Source organism: Pyrus communis, chromosome 2, assembly GCF_963583255.1.
Source record: "Pyrus communis chromosome 2, drPyrComm1.1, whole genome shotgun sequence".
Lineage (NCBI taxonomy): Eukaryota > Viridiplantae > Streptophyta > Magnoliopsida > Rosales > Rosaceae > Pyrus > Pyrus communis.
The window spans coordinates 27,181,249-27,205,481 of NC_084804.1; the positions used below are offsets into that span (position 1 = coordinate 27,181,249).

The 24,233-nt window shown below is 38.0% G+C and overlaps 1 protein-coding gene across 1 annotated transcript; it reads left to right on the forward strand.

Annotated features, from left to right (window-relative positions):
* Positions 1 to 16,824: 16,824 nt before the first annotated feature.
* LOC137724981 (uncharacterized) lies at positions 16,825 to 17,331 on the forward strand. Its single transcript, XM_068463605.1, has one exon. The coding sequence runs from the start codon at positions 16,825 to 16,827 to the stop codon at positions 17,329 to 17,331; it is 507 nt and encodes a 168-aa protein (XP_068319706.1).
* Positions 17,332 to 24,233: the final 6,902 nt, after the last annotated feature.

Genomic DNA, 24,233 nt, shown 5'->3' on the forward strand with positions numbered 1-24,233 from the left:
TCAACTTAATACGATCGTGACCAGCGACCTTTACTACATATGAATATAAGTTCATAACGATTATGTGAAACTCCCTTATTCTAGCATCAAATTCATGCATGCAATCTAATTGTGCACCCTCAATCAACATACAAGAAGAAGTTCTGAATCAAACAGTTAAGCAAATTGCATTCATGATTTATGAAATCACAACTGGAGTCAATCAATTCATATTGCAAATATAATCATGGTTTCAAAGTCTCCTCTAGCCAAAACGAGTTTAGCCTCTCATGTTCATAGCAAAACAAAGAAAACTTAAATTAAACATTGAAAACAAAGATTGCATACACCTAGAAACACTCCAACAATCCAACAATCTTGAATGGCAAGCACAGCTCCAATGGGTCTTCTCTCATTCTTCTTTGTTGCGGCACAAGGATGTTTTGGGTGTGAAATTGGGTATTGTGAATGAATGGTATAGTGTGGATATGTATGGTTAATGGCTGAATGGGTTGTGGTGTATGGTGAATAGGTGGTGCGAATAAGGGTGCGGAAGGTTGAATGATGGCTGAATGGGTGATTGGTTGAATCTTCTTATTTTGTGCGGCAGAATGTGAATATTTTAGGGAAAGGATCATGGCTTTCATTAAATGTTTTTGGGAAAGATTTAGACCTCAAATCTTCAAGGAAAAAGTCAGAATCCTAGGGGAAAAAGGATAGGAAAGTTGCGGCAGGAATTGAAAAGGGAAAAGGGATGCCTTGCACGGCAAGGGAAAGGGAAAGGGAAAATTGGTGCAGGAAGGACTCTTTGATTGAGATTAAGGCTTCTAGAACTTATATTTAAGTGTCCTAAATTGATTAGGAACCCCTTTGATAGCTAGAACATAAGTAGGAAAAGATTAAGATTGACTAAGTCAAACAAAGGAAGTTTGACTCATGTTTCCTTCTTTGTAGCTGATTCCTTTTCTTCCAAGTCTTGAATTAATTTCTTCCATCTCTTTAGTAGATTCCTAGCCTCCTTTGGTCTTCAATTTTGTCCATCCACCTTACTCCAAGCATGTGCTAACCATTCCAAGCCCAAAACTGCTCCAAAATGCTCTAAATTGCACTTTCTTGCTACTTTAGTCAATTGGACCTACAAACACATGAAAATAGCTTAAATCACTATAATAACTAAGAACTAACTAAGTAAATGCAAGGAAATAGGCTAACAAAGTCGCATAAATATGCTCCTGTCACTAGATGATTTTTACGAATATATGAAGAATGACCATTAAAAGACGTGTGAATAATCAAATTGTAGCTATTCATTTTGTATGTAAGATATGTTAATTTTGCAGGGGATGAACTATTATTAACCTGTGGCCACATTTGGTTGCTTAAAGTTTGTGTGGGTCACAACAGTGATAGAATGTGTCATCAACTTCAGGTGAGATGTTATGAAATCCTATGAATATTTGTGAATATATAGGAACATCTATGAAACTTGTAGTTGCAATACTTACTTAAGCTTGAAATTACATTATAGCTACAAAAGTCCCTAGAAAATGTACATAATTAGGATGGGAGTAAATATATAGGAAGGGGCATATGAAGCTAAGCATCCTTAGGTGTGTTGTACACCGCCTTCGTGTACTTGTGTTTGGGGTACTCACTACCATTTCTAACAATGTCTTCCACTTGCGAGCCCATAATGCCGTCCCAATCATATCCAAACCAGACTCGATGGAAATAGGAATGAAATTTCTCAAACCCATTATAGAAAGCCGAGTCATACTCGTCTTGGGGATGCTTCGTTTGCCATGAATAGATTAACCTACGACATACATCTTCCATCTCTTTCTCAACTAGTGCTGCATACTTACACTTTTGGCTATGTATTAGGCGTTTGTACTTTGCTAATTTGCACAAGCTGTTGTTGTAATGCAACCAATGTAGACTCATTTTCAAGGCACTTTTGATGCCCACTCATTGATAGAGCATGAGTTGGCAGAAAATTTGGCCATTGATTCTACAATTTGATTGGTCGGATCATCGAAGTCACCGTCACTCTTAGAGAGAGCCATGACATGTGTGCCTAAAGCATGGCTACTAAATTGTTTCTGTGTGCATTTTATAGATGATCAGTTTAGATGTCATTAAATGGCACAACAAGCCATAAATTGATGGAAACAGATTATTTGTTTACAGCTAGTTTGTCAATAATACTCCTTCCAATTGCTTACCATTTTTTCTGTAACTTTATTAGGAATGTATTGTGGACAAACCAAGTGTTTATCCAATGACTTGTCCTTGCTTTCCATTTGTAGATTATCAATTTAGATGTCATTGAATGTGAGACCAACAAAATTGGATGGAAGTGACTGATTCATGACTGCCTATTGTATATGATGGCTTGTGAACAGTTGTGTTCAGGCTATCAAGGATTGAGTTTACAACTTCTTGTTCATAAAAAATCCTTCCAAATCCTAAACCTATTACTGTAATGACATTAAGAATGTGTTGTAATGGCAACAAAATGTTGAGTTTGTATGCTGTCACAATAAACAGGGCTAAAAAATTGACGGTTTTGTATAAATGTGTGTTTATGAGCAGTTATGAAGACCAATGTCTGCCCTCACACAATCTTGTTGGTTCTTCAAGTAGATAGCCAATGACCTCTTCCTAGCACCACGAACTTAAATAGGTGAAGTATTACCATAACCAAGGACCTCATGTATGGAAACTTGAAGAATTTCTTGATCATTGGGTAGTACCATTTGGGCATAAAACTTCATAAAATTAACCCCCTCACGCGTAACATGTTTCTTCCTCATTTCAACTTCCTCCTTAGTAGAGGTGCACCCCTTGGAATTGTCTATTGAATGTTTCATGTGGTGGATGCTGAATAACAATGTAGTTGCCTCTGTTGTTAAGTCTCGGTTCTGCTTTTCAACATTATTCCCTAAGAATACGCTTGATTTCTCTTTCCAACTCAAGGAGTAAACTCTTCCAAGGTAAAATACACTGTGTTGAGATATGTCTACTTGAAAACTGTTGGAAATGTGCCCTAAAAGCAAATCATATGATGACACTTAACAAACATTTCACATGTTAAACTAATCTAGTTTAATATATATAAAGGGCAAAGATTATTGTTTAAAGTCGTCTCATATAAATGTTATATGCTTAAATGATAAGTCCAAGGAATGGATTGGGAGAATGTGATCTAAAGAAGTTAGATTCATGAGACCATTCTCTTTCGTATACATATCCTAAATGTTTCAGATCATAAGATTGCCAATTGGGCATTGACAGTTCGTTAAGATCAGTATGTGCTATGTCTTCTCTTAAAGAAAATGATTGGTCTTGAGTTATTGGTGTGACTGACACCAAGACAAGTGAAGGGAAATCTATGAGATTCATGTGGGATTTCTAGTGACTAGCATGCATATACAATTCAAAATTTATATACGAAAGCAACGGAAGCATGTCATACATTTTATCAAAGCTATAGTCATGCAAATCCCCTTCAAGATGCATAGGTTTATATAAGATGCATCAAAACAAAATTTAGAAGAAGAACAAACTAGAGGTTTAGTTTTATACCTCTTGATCTAGATCTTAGACCAAGGATGGACCACCTTCAAGATCTTTGCTCCTCAAACTCCTTGAGCCTAGCCTCCCTCCTTGCTTCCTCCACTTTGTAAAGTAAGTGTTCCTAGGTTCTCTTCAAGTTTCCAAAGATATGAAAACCTCTAAAGATCCTCACCCACTTTGTAATGAGAAAGATGAAGGAATCACCAAAAGGGTGTATAGATGATTAGTTAAATCACCCCCTTGGTGGCCGGCCCTTTGTGTTCAAGAGAGAGAGCTTTTCTTTTCTCTTTTGTTGTTTTTAGAACACATAAAACCCTAATGAACTTTGTGTTATAAAGTTCCTTTTATAGACAAAAGAAACAAGTCAACATTTTGACCTATCTCTCCCTTGGTGGCCGGCCATATGTGTTTGGTTTGGGCTTTGGGCTTTTAATTATTTCAAGTCATCCAATGCTTGAATAAAAGCCCAATGGGTTTTGGCCCAATGGGCCTAATTAAACCCGAACGTTTCTTTAAGCCCAAAACGATCTTTATCGCTTTTATGATTTCTTTAGACTTTCTAAATTAATCAAAACACTTAATTAATCCAATTAATTATTTCCTTCATCCATTAGTTACTCACTACAAGAGTGTATTAGTGAACAATCTTTTAGGTTCTAATTAGCAAGGCAGTGAGGTGATTGGCACCAATTCAATTGATTATCCAATCACTTAGTGAATTAAAACTTACTTTTAATTCACCTTCCTTTTGATGACTACATTTAATCATCTAGAAGAACTCACAAGCCATGAGTGACATCTAACCATATATCATGGCTACCCAAGCTAATGTAGAAGTTATTCGGAGAACCTATTCAGTTGGAATTACAATGTAATTCGATCCTTCTCTAAAACAATACTCTCAATCACATTCCTAGGGTATGGATTTATAATGTCAAACCCCTAATGTGATTATTCCTTCTTATACGATTCATTTGAGACGTATAGGAACGCTTTCCTTTATTACGTTCGATACTTCGGCCGAAGATTCCCGAATCATATCTTAGAGTATTTATCCTCTCTTATCGAGGATTAGAGATTCCTTGTTGCACATTCACTTGCCTTCATGGCTAAGTGGCTTAACCCCAACGATGCCTTGGACACTCGCGAACGGAATGACTTTAACATAATCAAAGATTAAGTACTTAACCACAAGAACCACAAGACAACGATGATGCCTCAGGTCAAAGGATTACTTACATTATTCAAACCATTAGAGTTACTTGCTTGACATGTGAGTAGACCTCCATGCAAGTACTCTCGTTCGATTGTGTTCAGTGAACTCATTCCCTTAATGAGCACCTACATACTTGTCTTAGTGTCGCTACACGAATGGGATGAGACTTTCCATCCTTCCAATTGAAGCGGACATAGTATGTACCGGTCTATGGATTGTCAGTATCCCTCCGACAATCCTATGACCAGGAACCTTTTTGGACATGATGGTTATGAGAAGAAGGTCTCTGTAATCTAACATCATTAGGTTACTTCTTCCATCGATCCATTGTCCATGGATTCACTATTTAGGACATATTTTGTTCATTGAGATAGTCCTAATTAGTATCTTTGCCTTCCGATGTATAAGAGTCATATATACATCAATTCATTGTCCTGAAAGGTTTCTTCCAAAGATTGACTTTCAGGGCATATTTCAAACAATCTCCCACTTGCACTAAAGTCAATCACTAGTGTATCTTATACATGCTAGTTGAGTGAGCTTATGCTCGTAGGTTAACTTGGTTATGTATTAATCACCTTTTAATTTAAAAGGGATTTACTTATCAAATGTTTCTAAAACATTTTGATGATGTCTCTTTCTTGTGTTCGAATACTTTGATGAGACCTTGATTCCATGGCTTGAGCTATCGCCCCATTACGTCGTAGTATCCTACTAACGACCTTATGGTTTGGATTCAATCATTGGTTCTAAAAGAACCCCTTCCTTTCAAAACACCTTTTGAAGCAGTTTCTAAAACAATATATCGACATATATTTTGTTTGTATACTTTATACAAACTTTGCTCCAACCTTGAGACCATTGTAGTACGATACTAACAATACATTCATATGATTAGTACTTCATCCATTATGAAGTTCCATTTGTTAAAATGGGTTATTTTCACTTTGGTTCGTAACCTAAGTGAATGCACGCTTCCAAAGTCCCACTCTGATGTTCCTTTCTTAAAGGCAATAATACTCTATCAGTTGCTTTGGTTCTGATCCTGGGATATAGTAATATCTTAAAGTGATAACCCATGGTTTTTCACTTTTGGATATCTACTCACAAGTCCATACATGTGTCCCTTTTGTGATTTTATGACACATTCATTATAAGGGATATGAAAATGATTTTCTATCATATAGGAAAATGCTTTCTTAAATTAAATTTTATGATTTGAACCATGAGGTGACGAATTTGAACCATGAGGTGACGAATTTGGATTGTCTTGTTGTTAAACTATATGTTGTGACTCATTTTGAAACTATTCCCTTTTGTTTCATCAACTTGTCCATATGCTTTGTTATTAGCTTGTTCTCATAAAAGAGAATGATGGACAACTTCCAACATATAACCATTTTATGCTAGGTTGACGAAACCAACATTCAAAGACTATTCTTTAGAATGTTACACAACATAGAATTTAACGTTTTGAAGAGCTTGAGTCTTTTAACAATTAAAATTACAAACTCTTAATAATAGTCAAATACTATTATTATTTAGACAACTATAAACCAATCATATTCAAGTTTATATCCATTTTTACACCTCCCACTATTTCTCATGACTTAAATGAGAAATAATTTCATACATTCAAAAATGTATAAACGTGGAATATACGGGTAGAGGACATTGTGTAGTAGCTTTAAAACCTTTCAAGCTCATTTGTTTCAACCTTCATTAAGTTGATGCCTTGTTATTAAGTGATTAAAATCTTTAAACTTTTTATAGATTTAGACACTTCTTTCTTGGTTTTAATCACTAACACACTTAACATTTTAAAACAATTTTAAGAATGCCCAATTAGTTGTTCAAAACTACTAATTGAATCAAGAGGGACCTTGATTATTGTGGTTTAAGTGATAACCATAGAAAACGTTTTTCTTATTACTTATATCATTATAATGTGATATAAATCTTGTATCTCAACTAGGATACAACAAGACAATATTCAATTCATAACACTACTTTAAGGAAATAATATATTAGAAGGCATTCTTCACATTACATTAATATGATAATTCAAACATTCATAATGTTTAATACAAAAGACATTAGCTCTATACTTTTAGAGACTAATTAAAATACCTTCATACATTTAGGCAATATTAGTGATCATCCATCATATGAAGCCACATAATAAGTTCTTAACAAAATAAGAGAGTTTAAAGATAATCTTTAAATGCCTAACAAACTTCCGAAGTAGTAAGCAAAAACATGGTGATCGAACCCTTCTCCACTTTTCCTTTGCTTGTTCCTCTTCTACTTGGCTTCTCCACCTATATACAATTATACAAGTGATTAGCCTTTTATATCAAATATAAATATTTAGAAGATCTAACATTTAGAATTGAAGATAAGAACATAAACCATACCTTTTGGTTTGTCCTTAAGAGTTGCAAGGTAAAACCTGCAATTCCTCCTCCAATGCCCCTCCTTTCCACAGTGGTGGCAAGTCCCCTTGGGCTCCATTGCCTTTTTCTTTTTCTTCACTCCTCCTTTCGGCTTAGGAGTGGGAGACTTTATCTCCTTCCCCTTTCCTTTGCCATACGGCTTAGGATTGGAAGAGGATGGCTTGTTGTAGGCTACTGCAACAGTCCCTACAACGTTCTCTTTCATAGTCTTCTCAGCAGTTACTAACATATTTAGTAACTCAGAGAGAGTATGATCCATCTTATTCATGTTGTAGTTCATTACGAACTGCGAAAATGAATCAGGAAGAGAAGCCAATATAAAGTCCTGGGCCAATTCCCCGTCAAGTGGAGTACCTAGGTTCTCCAGTTGTTCTATGAATCCTATCATCTTCAGTACATGTTGATGCACTGGAGCCCCTTTGACCATCTTGGTCTTCACAAGTTCACAAACAGTGTTAAAGCGACGGTTGCGCGTCCCTTCACCATATAACTCCGTAAGATGGAGTATTATGGAAAATGCACTGTCCATGCCCTCGTGCTGTCTCTGTAGCTCCTCATTCATGGAAGCCAACAGATAGCACTTGGCTTGTGTATCATCCTCAACGTGCTTGTCATACTTAGCACGTTCATCCTCTGTGGCGTCAGGGCCAAGAGGTAAGTCAGGAGGAGGCTTGTCAAGTACGTAAATAATCTTCTCCAATGTTAGGAGAATCTTGACATTACGATACCAGGTTGGGAAATTATGCCCCTCTAGGCAATGTTTGTCGAGTATTTTCGCGAACGTGCTTCCAACCATATCTAAATACATAAACAATAAAATAAATTAGTTTGATTGTTGATTAAGTCACACGATTCGGGTCTTTAAACCGAATGACACCACCCACCATTTTTGGCAAATTCCATATCCCTCAATAGAATCCGAGAGTTATGTTGAACTCTTAGCGGGGTATGGGAGACTCACCATTACCAAGCCCACCTCAGAATTATATCATGTTGGTTAGCAAAAATAATGATGAGAGAATAACACTTTAGTCATTTACAACTCTTGTAATTACCCATCTAGTTTGGCCTCTAGAGAATGAATGCCTCAGAATTATATCATGTTGGCACCATTGCACTTAGTTAAGTTATTCCCATCATGCTTAGTTTATGTAGAGGTTCAAGCACAACCTCAGAATTATATCATGTTGGTCATACTTGTTGTCTACACTCACCTCATCATATGTTTATGGACTCCTCCTGGATGTAAGCACATACTTTGTACTTCCCCATTATAGGGTGAAGCCGGTGCATGAGTCACAAACGATTGGAGCCCACCACGGTGGAAGGCCTACGAAGAAATGTTCAAAACATCTCTCGTTTATCAACTTAATATTCTTTGTTGGTTGAGGGATTTTAAGGTCTCATCAATTTTATTTATTTAAACATATTCAAATAAATTGTCCTATTACAACTACTAGTCCAAAGTTAATGAAATTAGTAGCATATGATATCCCCACTATTCGTTTTCATAAAACAAATCAATATCAAAACATTTTTCAAAATATTGGAGATATATATAACTACTAATTGAAATCATTATAGTTTAGTAGCGTATGATACTCCCACTATTTGTTTTGAGAAAAACAAATCAATATCAAAAAAACGAATTTTTCAAATATTGGAAGTAACTACTACTACTACGGTTTTTGCAATCCTTTGAAATTGGACTTTATAGTTATCTTAGGCTCTTGGATGACCATGGACTTATTGGGTTATTGCAACAACGAGCCAACATTGTTGAATAAGATCTCGGGGAGGCTGTGTCATTTTAATTACGTGCTTTTCAATCCAATTAAAACATTTTCATTGAGCCATTAGAAATGAAAGACAATCATTCATTGCTTATTAGGGCGTTGGACCCATTTAATCTTGAATCTCATGTCAAAACCCTCTTTTAGTTATGTCTCCTTACCAATAGTTAAAGAAACTCTAGTCTAGCACTAGAGGGAATCAACTAACTAAAAGAGATTAAGAAGTAATAAGAATTACAACCCGATTTGTACAAATTCCTACAAATTACACATACTAAGAGGGAGAGATAGATTAATGTCGAAACGTGACAAGGTCCAATTGAAACAGTAATTAAAACACATTCCCAAGGTTCAAACAATTTGATTTTAGCGCCTTATCTCATAGCTCAATTATCGTTTAAGGCATAAGTCCATAGTCACCCATTTTCTAACTACTTAATCATATTAAATAATCAAATGGAATGCAACATATAAACAATTAGATTTAGTGCATATGGGCATAATATTATGTTGAGTTCAAACAATTAAAATCAAACATTTTAACTTTAACAAATAGTAAGGGCCTAAATGCAAATATGAAAAAGTTAGGGGTTAAACCGTAAATACTCAAAAGTAAAAACAACTTTTTAAATTACAAAAAAACCCCACAAGTGGGAAATCCACTAAGGGTGGCCGGCCACATTTTAAGGGATGGGATATCTCACCCAATTTTGCATTGAACCAACATAAAGTAGAAGAAAAATATATCTTGTTTGTCACTTAGTTTTGCTTTAAGGACTTTAGGGAAAAGGGTGATGGAAATATATATCTAGACAAGTCTAGGTATTAATTTAAATTTTGGTGTAGGCTATGGATGGTATGTACATCATCCATAACCACAAAACAATGCATGTAAAACCATTTTCACCAAAAACCAAACCATGAACATATTTTCAAGATTTGTATGTTCTTGGTGATTTTTCAAACCCAAAAAACAAAAGTGACAAGATCACTACTTTCTAGCTTCAAAGTGTGTGTGTGAGGTTCAAAACAAAACACAAACACTAACAAAAAAATCCCCATTTAGCTGAACCCCCTTTAAGGAATAAAACCCCAAAATTTTTGTTTCTAAACCCTCTTTTCATTCATGCATCCAAAACATTTTTGCATACATATCTTTCTCAACTATTGATACACCTTTTTCAACATTTGAAAAGACAAAAGATAAACATCTTTTGAATGAAAAACAATTTAAACTCAAACTTCATTCATGCATCAAAAACACTTTTCTTGCATATCCTTTTCAACTTTTGATTTACAATTTTTCAACACTTTGAAAAAAAAAAAACAAAAGATAAACATATTTTGAATGAAGCAATAATATGACATACATAAAATTAAAACCCATATGCATAAAATCTAAAAGGACACATCATACATAAACCTTTGGCTCTTGATACCACTTGAAGGGAAATCTATGAGATTCATGTGGGATTTCTAGTGACTAGCATGCATATACAATTCAAAATTTATATACGAAAGCAACGGAAGCATGTCATACATTTTATCAAAGCTATAGTCATGCAAATCCCCTTCAAGATGCATAGGTTTATATAAGATGCATCAAAACAAAATTTAGAAGAAGAACAAACTAGAGGTTTAGTTTTATACCTCTTGATCTAGATCTTAGACCAACGATGGACCACCTTCAAGATCTTTGCTCCTCAAACTCCTTGAGCCTAGCCTCCCTCCTTGCTTCCTCCACTTTGTAAAGTAAGTGCTCCTAGGTTCTCTTCAAGTTTCCAAAGATATGAAAACCTCTAAAGATCCTCACCCACTTTGTAATGAGAAAGATGAAGGAATCACCAAAAGGGTGTATAGATGATTAGTTAAATCACCCCCTTGGTGGCCGGCCCTTTGTGTTCAAGAGAGAGAGCTTTTCTTTTCTCTTTTGTTGTTTTTAGAACACATAAAACCCTAATGAACTTTGTGTTATAAAGTTCCTTTTATAGACAAAAGAAGCAAGTCAACATTTTGACCTATCTCTCCCTTGGTGGCCGGCCATATGTGTTTGGTTTGGGCTTTGGGCTTTTAATTATTTCAAGTCATCCAATGCTTGAATAAAAGCCCAATGGGTTTTGGCACAATGGGCCTAATTAAACCCGAACGTTTCTTTAAGCCCAAAACGATCTTTATCGCTTTTATGATTTCTTTAGACTTTCTAAATTAATCAAAACACTTAATTAATCCAATTAATTATTTCCTTCATCCATTAGTTACTCACTACAAGAGTGTATTGGTGAACAATCTTTTAGGTTCTAATTAGCAAGGCAGTGAGGTGATTGGCACCAATCCAATTGATTATCCAATCACTTAGTGAATTAAAACTTACTTTTAATTCACCTTCCTTTTGATGACTACATTTAATCATCTAGAAGAACTCACAAGCCATGAGTGACATCTAACCATATATCATGGCTACCCAAGCTAATGTAGAAGTTATTCGGAGAACCTATTCAGTTGGAATTACAATGTAATTCGATCCTTCTCTAAAACAATGCTCTCAATCACATTCCTAGGGTATGGATTTATAATGTCAAACCCCTAATGTGATTATTCCTTCTTATACGATTCATTTGAGACGTATAGGAACGCTTTCCTTTATTACCCTCGATACTTCGGTCGAAGATTCCCGAATCATATCTTAGAGTATTCATCCTCTCTTATCGAGGATTAGAGATTCCTTGTTGCGCATTCACTTGCCTTCATGGCTAAGTGGCTTAACCCCAACGATGCCTTGGACACTCGCGAACGGAATGACTTTAACATAATCAAAGATTAAGTACTTAACCACAAGACAACGACGATGCCTCAGGTCAAAGGATTACTTACATTATTCCAACCATTAGAGTTACTTGCTTGACATGTGAGTAGACCTCCATGCAAGTACTCTCGTTCGATTGTGTTCAGTGAACTCATTCCCTTAATGAGCACGTACATACTTGTCTTAGTGTCGCTACACAAATAGGATGAGACTTTCCATCCTTCCAATTGAAGCGGACATAGTATGTACCGGTTTATGGATTGTCAGTATCCCTCCGACAATCCTATGACCAAGAACCTTTTTGGACATGATGGTTATGAGAAGAAGGTCTCTGTAATCTAACATCATTAGGTTACTTCTTCCATCGATCCATTGTCCATGGATTCACTATTTAGGACATATTTTGTTCATTGAGATAGTCCTAATTAGTATCTTTGCCTTCCGATGTATAAGAGTCATATATACATCAATTCATTGTCCTGAAAGGTTTCTTCCAAAGATTGACTTTCAGGGCATATTTCCAACAACAAGCATGTAGGTGCTCAATAGAGAATGAGTCCACTAAACACGGTCAACGAGGAGTACTCATACTCATGTCACATGAGAACTCATGGTTGGGATAATGCAAAGTAGTCTTTTGACCTGAGGCATCATAGTTGTCTTTTGGTTAGGTCCTTGAACTTTGACTATGTCAAAGTCACTCCGTCAAAGGGTGTCCACGACATAATTGGGGTTAAGCCACTTAGCCATAGAGGTAAGTAAATGCACAACAAGGGATCTCTAACCTTCAAACCGTTTGAGGGAGAATACTCTATGATATGATTAAGAATCTTTGGCCATAGTATGAATGAGATTTACGAATTCATTCCAAATCACATTCATGGTAATCATATAAGTAAAAGAATCACATTGGATAATATCAATCCCTAAAATAGACAAGAGATGCTAGGAAGTTTCTCATATGATGATAAACTTCAATTAGAATGACAATTCTAGTGAGACTAGGAAGTTGTTCTTCTCAAAGGGAATGTACCCTTTTGACTCCCAAAGAAATAATGCGTAAATAGAATCCTTTATGCATACGCAGAAAGGTGATTTATGTATTTCATATTGTATGAAAATATTGATATAAGTTGTACCTAGAACGGTACAAGATGATATCAGTGCAAGCCCAGGATCAGAACCATGGCAACTGTCAAGTGAATCCTAAGGTATTTAAGAAATACTAAGGATGGATTCCTCAAGAATGAGGAAGAATTAGAGTAACGTAATGGAAGCGTAAATGTATTAGATTATGAATCTAATCCATCATAGAATATCTCTTCATTATGAATGAAGTGATAATGAGATATCTCTTTATTATGACTAAAGAGATATTTGGGTGGAAACGTTAAAAGTAATGACTTTAATGTGTTCCATCATGTATGCAAAATATATTGCCATATAGAAGCTTACAACATTGTTGTTTGGATGGGAAAGTTCATTTATGAACTCTCCATTCGGTTCCAACCAGAAAGTGTATGACACTAATGGGGCGATAGCTCAAGCCAAGGAATCAAGGTCTCATCAAGGTCCGAACTCAAATGAGAGACTGAACCACATGATTGAGAATCATGTATAATGGTGACGTCGTTATTCTCAAGGTTGCTTCTATGGATAACATATAGATATCCATTGTCTAGGCCTACTACTCAGCCATTTATGAAATGACTACAGAAGAGGTATCATCACTGATGACTAAGCTGATTGGCTCTAGTGCAAGTGGGAGATTGTTGGAAATGTGCCCTAAAACCAATCATATGATGATACTTTATGGACATTTCACATGTTAAACTAATCTAGTTTAATATTAAGGGCAAACATTATTGTTTGAGCCGTCTCATATAAATGTTATATGCTTAAACGATAAGTCCAAGGAATATGTGATTGGGAGAATGCGATCTAAAGAAGTTAGATTCATGAGACCATTCTTTCGTAGACACATCCTAAACGTTCCTGATCGTAGGATTGTCAATTGGGCATTGACAGTCCGTTAAGATCAGTACGTGCTATGTCTTCTCTCAGGGAGAGTGACTAGTCTCGAGTCATTGGTGTGAGTGACACCAAGACAAGCACGTAGGTGCTCAATAGAGAATGAGTTCACTGAACACGATCAACGAAGAGTTCTCATATTCATGTCACATGAGAACTCATGGTTGGGATAATGCAAATTAGTCTTTTGACCTGAGGCATCACAGTTGTCTTGTGGTTAGGTCCTTAATCTTTGATTATGTCAAAGTCACTCCATCAGGAGGGTGTCCACGGCATCGTTGGGGTTAAGCCACTTAGCCATGGAGGCAAGTGAATGCGCAACAAGGGATCTCTAACCTTCAAACTGTTTGAGGGAGAATACTCTATGATATGATTAAGAATCTTTGGCCAAAGTATGAATGAGATTTAGGAATGTGTTCCAAATCACATTCAAGGTAATCATATAAGCACAAGACTCACATTGGATAGTAGACATGAATAAACTATCAAACCAAACAATGTGGTCAAGAGTATTGTATTAGAGAAAGATCGTATTGCATTTGTAATCCTAAAACTGAATAGGTTCTCCACCTCTTCTGATTAGCTTGGGTAACCATGACATGCTGCTAGGCGTCAACCATGGTTTGTGGAAGCCCTAAAAGTGTATTATCACTAACGGGAGAATTGAAAGTAAGTTTCAATTCACAATCGATTTGAAAGAGTTTGAATCGCCCACTGCCTCGCTAAAAGGAACCTAATGGATCGTACACCGTGTAAGGTAGAGATTGAAGATTCAACGGAGATGAGTAAGAATAATTAAATGGTTTAATTATTTATGGCAAGGATTAATTAATATGATTATTAATCAAACGAATAAGTTCGTTAAAAGACCTCGGGATAGTTTTGGACCTTAAGGCCCAATGGGCTTCGAACGTCAAGTCCATTGACTTAAGTTGTGTGACAACTTAATGAATAATGATTCACAAAGGCCCAAATAGCCCAATGAATACCCTAAGGCCGGCCATTTAGAGAAAGAGTGGGTTTTGGACTTATTTACAAGTTTGCCACTCAAATGAATTAAGGTATAAGTGTGACTTAATAGCCAAAATTCATTTAGGGGTTGTTTTTAGGGAAATTGGAAAAACACAAACTCTTTTTCTCTCTAGAAATGGCCGGCCACCCTTGAGGAAAACATCTAGCAATCTTACTTCCTCAAGGTCACTCATTTCTTCTCCAATCATACCTTGGTGTGGAGACTTAGAGGTTCTCAATTTTGGGAACTTGGAGAAACCTTTTCATCCATCCAAATCCATGGATCTAAGATGCAAGGAATGAAGGCCCTCTCTTTGGGTGATTAGCCTTTGCTTATGCAAAGTGGGTGATTAGCCTTTGCTTATGCAAAGAGGAATCTACAAAGGTATTGATTTCTCAACTCACTTTGTTTTGAGTTGAGTCTTGGTTCACCTATCTACTAGGCTTTGAAGTTCATGGGTTAAGTTTTGTTTTTGAGTGCATATAAACATGATTCCGCCTTTTAATTGTTAATTGCATGTTGTTGATGTTGCTCAAATGAACTTGTTTTTCACAAATCTTCCTTCAAAGACCCGTAAAGACACCTAAAACACTAACAAAGTGGAATGATCCTCTATCGAAACAACGACGATCTTATGTGCAAGATATTCGCCACCACTCAACAAGGCGAGGCGTAAGATTGGTTCTACACCTTGCCACCACAATCTATCCGGAGTTTTGATGAACTTTCTTTGGTTTTCACCAAAGAATATTCATCCTATCGCTCGATCAAGAAGAAGTTCGACCACTTATTCAACGTCAAGAATAACCCAAAAGAGTTGCTTCGTGACTACGTGAAGAGGTTCAAAGCTGAGAAGGCAAGGATAGTCGGATGCAACGACTCGATAGCTAGAACTGCCTTCTAAAAAGGACTTCCAGCTGACCACCCACTATTCGGAAAATTGATCATGAAAGAATATCTAACTCTAGCAGACTCTTTCGCTTTAGCAAAGAAGCATGCACTTTAGGACGAGGCTTACCAATGCACATTCAAGGACTTGAAGAAGTACCCGACATCACCTCCTTACTATCCAAACCAGAAGCAGAGGAGGACTGACTCACATGTTTAACGGTATCTAAAGCAGCAATAAGCTCTACCATCATACGAGAAGAGTTGAGGGCCGACTACCTATATTCCACAGTTCAAAAGCTCTCCTTGATGATATCAGGAATTCAAAAGCTAACTTTGGCAATAGTTGTTGCAACCCGAAAGCTTAAGTTTTACCTTTAAACGCACATAGTTACCCTCATGACGCATTATTCTGCCCAATCCAAACATGCGACGCTAAAGGCGCAGACTCTGACGGATGCAAAGTTTTCTAATGAACGTAACAACTCGGCCCAAAAGACACGCCAAGGGTAGACGAACGCTGGAAGGACATACTCGGAAGCAAGTTTTGTCCTCGTTGCCTCCAAAGATTCTACATGGGAGAAACATATACCAGCAGTTGAGCATTACCTTCTGCTGCGCGTGACACGGCCCTAGCCGACCTTTGCTCCATAATTTAGCCCTAGAATGGTCCAATACCGGCAGTTGAGCATCTCCTGATATGTGTAACATGGCCTCAGTTCCACGACTCTCTACCATGCACCAAGATTGTAAGAAGTTAGTACAAAAATACGACCGTTACCAGTGCTACAAACCAATACTAGCACTGCCTGCCAGCGAGCTACACCAGCATACGAGTCCTTGGTCGTCCACGCAGTGGGCAATTGACCTAGTAAGACTTATGCCACCTGATACTGAGGGCAGAGGCATGATGATCATGGCAACCGACTACTTCACCAAATGGGTAAAAGTAGAGCCCAAGATGACCACGACTCAAACAGACATTGAGCACTTTATATGGAAGAACATAATTTGGCATCCCACAGTCCATCGTCACTGACAACGGCCCGTAATTCGTGGGCAAATGTATGGCGAAGTTCTTCCAAAAGTATGGCATCAAGCAGTACATGTCCATGCCGAGATATCCTCAAGGCAATAGGTGGTCTGAAGCATCCAATAAGATGATCATCGACTACCTCAAGAAATCCCTCACCAACAAGAAGGGAAAATGGTTAGACGAACTCCCCAGATGTCTATGGACATATTGCACCACCAAAAGACGAGCAACCGGTGAGACTCCTTTCTCTTTGGCATTTGGCTCAAAAGCAATCATTCATCCCAATGTCATCAAGTTAAGTATCACCATTCTACTACCAAGCATTAAGCAGAACAGTATGGGGATGGCCACAAGCTTAGATCTAACAGAGGAGAAGCATGAGCAGACCATCACCCGCATCACAGCCTATCAGCAACAACTCATCTTCAGCTACAATGAAAAGGCCAAGATGTGGCAGTTCCAACCCAAAGATCTAGTCCTAAGAAAAGCCTTCATCACTGCCCACAGAGAAGGCTCCAAAAAGATGGATCCTATCTAATAAGGTTTGTACAAGATCAGCAGAGTAGGCAGCAAGAGTAATTACACCCTTGCCACCATGAAACGATAAAAAGATCGAAAACTAGTGGAGCGCCTACAATCTGAGGAAGTACCATATGTGACCTCCCACTACATCAAAGCCCGAAGACTCAAGGAGCTCGACGGGCACCACCTCACAAGCCGAGGACTATCCAGTTGTTATGCAGTTCCTACCTTATAGCTAAATGCTCGTTCGTTTCACTTGTTTTTCAATGAGGAATTTAGAAGTAATCACAACTTGGCTCAGTTGCATGCTTATAACAACTGATCACTCATGCACTTCAAAAGAAAATCGTGCCCTTCTTAGAAACTCATCGCAGGAATTACGCTTTCGGAATAACCAACCATGCTTTCTAGTGCGAGAGGGTAAACCAATTCCCCGACACCCATATGGGTCAGTTCTCCAAGACGAGAGGATAAACTCTACACTCCGAATATCCAGACGTGGATGAGTGTGGCTGCCCTAGTATAACTAGATGCATGATGGTTTGCACCAAGATTCCTAGATGTAGCCACAATGGTCTTTTTCAAGGCTTAGCTAACTGAAGGATTTTGGGTCTCTAGGCCTAATCCGTGGGGAACCGGGCCCTAGAGACGGAGGGGGCATATTATGAACTACATCCGATGGACAGTTGCCCTAGAACCCTAAAATTATTATCGAGTGTACTAAGGTAGCCTACGGTTTCCAAAAGACTGCCTATGGCTTGCCCTTTGAGCAGTAAAGCCACGCTAGACTTATACAACTGCACATTCTTGTGAAAGGTTAAACAAGCTAGCGTGTATATACAAAACTTTATCTACTGCCGACATGCTACGTAGTCGATAAGCTTCACCTCTGCCAAAGCGCAGAACAACTTACACCAAGTCCTAAAGTGTTGTGATACTTGCTACGCAACCTACAGAGTTGGAGAAAGCCAAGATTAACAACCTAGTGGTTACGCAGACTTGTCTGCTTCTGTAAGTAAGGCATCCGGCTGCCAACCCTATAGCTAATAGCTTTGCAAAGTTCTATGATGCGAGATTTACTTGACACTCAAATTAAACCCTCGTTTGACAATTGTAGTAGAATGGATAAGTGAGGGATCGTTCTAGACCGGGGATTAGGAGGGCTTGCTAAAACCTTCTAAATTGACTTAAAAACATAAAAACACAATATAAAACACTATTTAATGCTCGAAGAAAGCAAAAAAATAAGAAAGATTAAGACTAAGACTTCAACGAAATAGGGGGGAATTGGATTTGGACGAATTTAAACTAAAATGAATACTTGGAAACAAAACAAATTGTAAATATGGATTTGACGGAAATGAATGGATGGGAAGCTAGCTAAGGGTTCTTTCTCTACACATGATATTTATGCATATGAATCAATTTCCAGTTATTCCTTCATTGAATTATGAACGACAATGCCCCAAATTAACCGTGACATCACTAGTTAACCCTCAGATTTTCCTTATATTATTGGATTGGATGGCATCATTCGACAACCCAAAACATTCTCAAAAGTTCCCTACATGTCATCATAATAGAGATACAATCGAAGATCATTAAGAATAATGAAAACCATAAGCATTGACAAAGCATTTGCAACTATGACATCATGTTACTCATGCTAAGAATTAAACTTAACGCGATCGTGACAAGCGACCTTCACTACCTTCAAGTATAAGTTAGTAACGATTATGTGAAACCTTCTTAAACTTTAGCCACATATTCATGCATGCTAATTAAGTGTCGACCCTCAATCAACAAACACAAATAAGTTAATCATCAAATAGTTAAGCCAATTGCATTCACGAATCAAGAGTTCATAACCGGAATTCATCAATTCATATCACATAAATAATCATGGTATTGAAATCACCCCTAGCCAAAAAGGGTTTAGTTCCTCATAACTTTGAAATCAAAGAAACACCTAAACATTCCAACAACTCAAACTTGAATTGTATGAACGTTTAGGCACTCTTCTCTTCCATTCCTCATATTACAAAACAAAGAGAATTGAATTTAAACATTGAAATCAAAGAAACACGTAAACATTCCAACAACTCAAACGTGAATTGTATGAACGTTTAGGCCCTCTTCTCTTCGTCTTCGTTGTAGCACAAGGACTAAGGGATGTTGTTGGTGTGTTGAATGGATTGGGGGATTATGGAAATGGAAGAAATGGAGGAGAAAGGGAAGGGAATGGTGCAGAAAATGGAGAGACTCACGGCTAGGGAGAAGATGGAAGTGTTTGTGGTGTGTTGTGTATGAAAATGAGATCCTCCTTAAATGAATGAATGCAAGGGTATTTATAGGAGGAGTGGAGGTGTAAATGGCTGTTTGTTTAATGTGTTTGTGTGGAGGAATGATGAGAAAACAGCTAGGACACATGTGAAAATCTGGAAAGCAAATGGAGTGCACGGCATTGATGTTGGAATTGCATGTGTGTGCTGAAAATAGTGTGTGTATGCATGTGTTTGGGAAGCTTTCTTGCTCATTTTCTGGATGCAATGATGAAGATATTAATAATTAATGCATGTAGGTGGCTGAAATGATGAAGAATGAGTGGTGGAAATGAAAGGGAAAGCTAGAAAAGCATGTGAAGATGCTGGAATTTCAAAGGGAACTCACGGCATTGAAGGTTTTGGTGCATGTGTTGGCTGTTTTGTGTTGTGAATTATGATGAATGCATGTGAGTTAAAGAGGGAGAATGTGGTGAAATGATGAAGTAGGAAGGTGGAAATGCATGTGAGATGTTTGGAAAGGAAATGGGAACCCACGGCATTGAAGTTGTTTTGTTGATGTGTGAATGCATGTGACTTGTTTGTGGAATAAAGAATGAATGGTGGAAATGTGAGTGAATGATGTGCATGTGTGAGAATGCATGTGGAATTAAGAGGAGTATGGAAGTGAAATAAATGAATGATATGTTAAGTGATAAGTGAATGATATGTGGTGAGTGATAAGTGAATGGTTTGATAAGTGATAAATGAACTAGTTTAAAGGGCTAGGGTTTAAGTACATAGAATGGGCCTAAAATAGGTTGGTTTGTATGGCATAATGTGTTTGATTGGGCTAGAGGTTTTCCATGGCTCAAAGGATTTGTTTGATTGGGCTAGGCCCTTTGTTTGATGTCCCCAAAGAGCATACAAGGCTTCAATTTCGTCCATCCTCTTTGCTCCATGATTAAGCTATCCAATTCATGCACAAAAATGCTCCAAATAGCCTCAAAATGCACTTTCTTGCTCCCTAAGCCCTTAGAACCTGAAAACACACAAAAGAAGCATAAAGGACTAAAATAACTAGAGAAACATAACGTAAATGCACGAGAACAAGCCATTTAAGTCGCATGAATATGCTCCTATCATTCTACACCAACACCTACGGCTGCATAGGCTACGCAGGCCTGTTTGCTTATAGAAAAGTAGAACGCCTGCCACTGGTCTATAAAGTTTAAAGGTTAAGGCATGAACAAAAGAAGCGAAGATGAAGAAAAGCGAAATAAAGCTCAGAAACTGGAAGCTCAAGATCTTAAATTTGAAGTATGTAACATCCAATCTCCTTCTCTACACTTTCATACCTAACTTGGATTACGTCAAGCCTAGTCTTCAAGTCAGCGATCTCTTGGCGAGTGGTCTCAAGCTACAGAGAAGTGGGGGCAGAAATATTAGACCCCTTCAAAGACAAGCTTAAAATCTAACCTCTTTATCTCCTCGGCCGAGGAATAAGCTTCAGCTACCATAGTCTTCACCACCTCCTTGGCAGCCTTGTTATATGCATCATAGCAAGCAGAGTAGTTATTCTATATTAGGTCGTATGCTTCACAACGAAACTTGGGCAAACAAACCTTTCTAACGCCATCAACAAACTTGGCACAAACGTTCATGTCTTCAAGCAGATCTGGTTTCAAGAGCACATAGATCTCAACAGCCTCCCTAGAAGTAGGCTTAGTGGATTTCTAATAGCTGCCCGCGCGAGCAGCCTCCTTCTTCCCAACAGGCGAATCAGTCTCAGCAGCAGAGGAAGTAGGTCTTAGTGCGACTTTAGCAGCATAGTCTTTTATAATAGCAAGCTTTTTCAAATGAGAACCGAACTTAGCTCTCAACGGACGTCTTGGCACAGACTTCGGCACCTGAGGCATGACAAGACCTCTACACTAAGCAATATTATCAACAATCAAATTAGCCATTCTCGATATAGTAGGCGCCACAAGCTCAGATCTAGCAGGCACATTTTTCTTCCCATTGGAAGAAGTCATGTCAATCACTAGCCTTTCGACAGCAGGCGCACGCTCATAAGCAGCAGAGGAAGTCTTTAATTTTTTCTTAACCAGCATCTCTTGAGCAAACGGGGAAGATCGCTTATTGCCACCTTCATTCATAGTAGGCTCCACAATAGCGATCAGATAAGCCAAAGTATCCGCCTTGATCCTCTTTACCTTCTCGAGAGAGAGCAACCATATTTCTCTTGGCGAGGAAAACTAAGTAGCCAACGTTATTCACCGTACTCAGTAAGGGAACTCAACCCATACTGGTTTTTTCCTCATTCTTTTCTCTTAGACAAGCAGGTATGAGGCCTGCTCAACATTCCAGCAGCCCATGAGGCCTTCGACCTCCTCATCTCTCTCAATCGCCGGCCTGGCCCGTGTCAGGTCCAAGAGCCTAAATGACATGAGCCATGCAACTCGTCTAGCACTGCACCCCAGCGCCACAATTCGCGACCCCAGCCGGACAAGCTTCCTTTGGCTCTAGCTAAGCCGAGCAGCCTAAAGTAGCGGTCCCTGCCACAACACCTCATCGGCTCATGCCAAGCCAGCTCTTGGCACCTGCTAGCTGACGTGTCGCACCACCCCGACGACTGCCACACAACAACACTATCCAAGAAGAAAACAAGAAAAATTAATTTTTTCTTACATCAGTACGGCACGGAGAAGAAGAAGAAAGCAACGAAAAACGGTCATTTGCACGGGCAAGATGTAGAAGATTGCTAGAGGAGGGGGAACAAATATCCTCTAAGCTCTCTTTCTCTCTTGTAGGGTAGAATAAATTGCTCTTCAAAGTTGATTTAATAACCCACTTAAGGTGGACTTAAATAGGTTTTGAGAGAAATTTATTTCCCTTTCCTAGAAGGATCTAATTTCCTATTAAAGAGGGAATCAACATCAAAATAGGAAGCAGTCTTCAATTTCCTAAATCAAGAAGATCTCTACACCTGCTGCCCTTTCCAGCAAGGCGACACATGGATTTTTGGTGAAAAGGACAAAGTTACCCCTGAGACACACCGGTTGTCCTACACGCGAGCAATGGACAATCATTCTTTAATCAAGCCAAGAGTGTCCAAAATAGGTAACAAATTCCAAATTATCTCATCCATCCTCATCTTAGGTAATTACTTCATAACCTACAAGTTATTCCATAAAAATGGAGATTAATTGGCTAATTAATCCATTAATCACCAATTAAATCACCCATTTTCACACAAAAAACCCCTAAGGGCCGGCCACCTCCATTCCTTATATATGATCCTATTTTCTCTAAAAAGCTAGTTTGATACTCTTACTAAAATTCTCCAAAACTCTCAAACACTTTTCTCTCTAAATTCTAACTTTGGCATTGGAGGTTATTCGACCAAAGCCCTCTCCCCCCATTCATCGTGGGCGCGTGAGGCTCTTGGTCTTGATCTAAGGTGTTATTTGTTTTGTAGGTGCAATTTTGTCCAAGTTCAAGGAGGAAGAAATTTGCATCCACAATTAGCACCACTTAATTAGCCATTTCAAACAAACCTTTGCACTAACCCATGATTTCCCAAGTTAACTACCTGCTCGTTAAATAACTTTCATTTTACCCTTTTCAGCCATCTCCTTCAACAAACTTGACTTTCTAAGCTATTAAATCTCTTAAATTTTTAGTCCTTTCTTGCCTTAATTTCTAGCCACTCTTTCACTCTTTTCATTTGAATTCAACAATAGCCCCCAAATCACACCCTACATGCGAGTTTGGAGAAGGGATTGTCACTTTGCGTCGTCGACTCAATGGCCTTCATCGCCATCGGGCTAGCCTCAATGTCCATTTTCTTCGAGGAAGAAGAAGTACACTCACTGGGGCCTGCCTGGGCTGCCCAAGTTCCTATTGCGGTGGAAAACAACATGCCCACTGCCAATTGGTTCACTCCCAATCCTTACATTACCGAGGCTGGAATTTCTGCTTCAAAGTGGTCCAACTCCAAGAGGGGTTTCCCTTTAATGAAGGATGAAATCTAGTCCTAGTGGGTCGATGAATTAAAGCCCATCTGGAAGCAGAAATGGATGGTAAATGGCATCTATGAACTTATCATGATGCCTAAGACCATTATCCCCATTAAGCATGAGATTATCTCAACAGACAAAGAAGGAGTCAAATATTTTTAATTTAATTTTTTTAATTCATGGGTCTCATTAACAATCAATAGAATAAAAACTAAAATTAATTTTGATTATTTTTTAACAGTTAATGTAACTCTGGTCCAATAAAATAATAAAAATACATATTTGACACATCAATTGTAAAAGAAGAGGATTTAGCACTTGTATTCAATTTGCCACATTAGCCATCAAATATAATTTTGACATATTATTTTTGACATCTCCTTTGGAGATTCTCTTACAAACCTATTTTTTACTAAGGTGATAATTCAGGGACTAAATTAACAGTTCACCCATGTTTATTTTCAAAAGAAAGATCACAAGGCCAACTCATGGCCTAAAATTTCTCCAAATAATTTCAAATTATGTTCTTGAGTGAATTACAATTTTGCTTGGACTACAAATAGGGATGGGCAACGGTTCTGGCAGGCTAGTAACCACGGTTGTTTAGCCATAACCGTTTACTCATTGGGTAATTG

Bases quoted from the DNA above. Each gene is read 5' to 3' on its own strand.
- LOC137724981 (XM_068463605.1), top strand. From the start codon at position 16,825: ATGGCGAAGTTCTTCCAAAAGTATGGCATCAAGCAGTACATGTCCATG.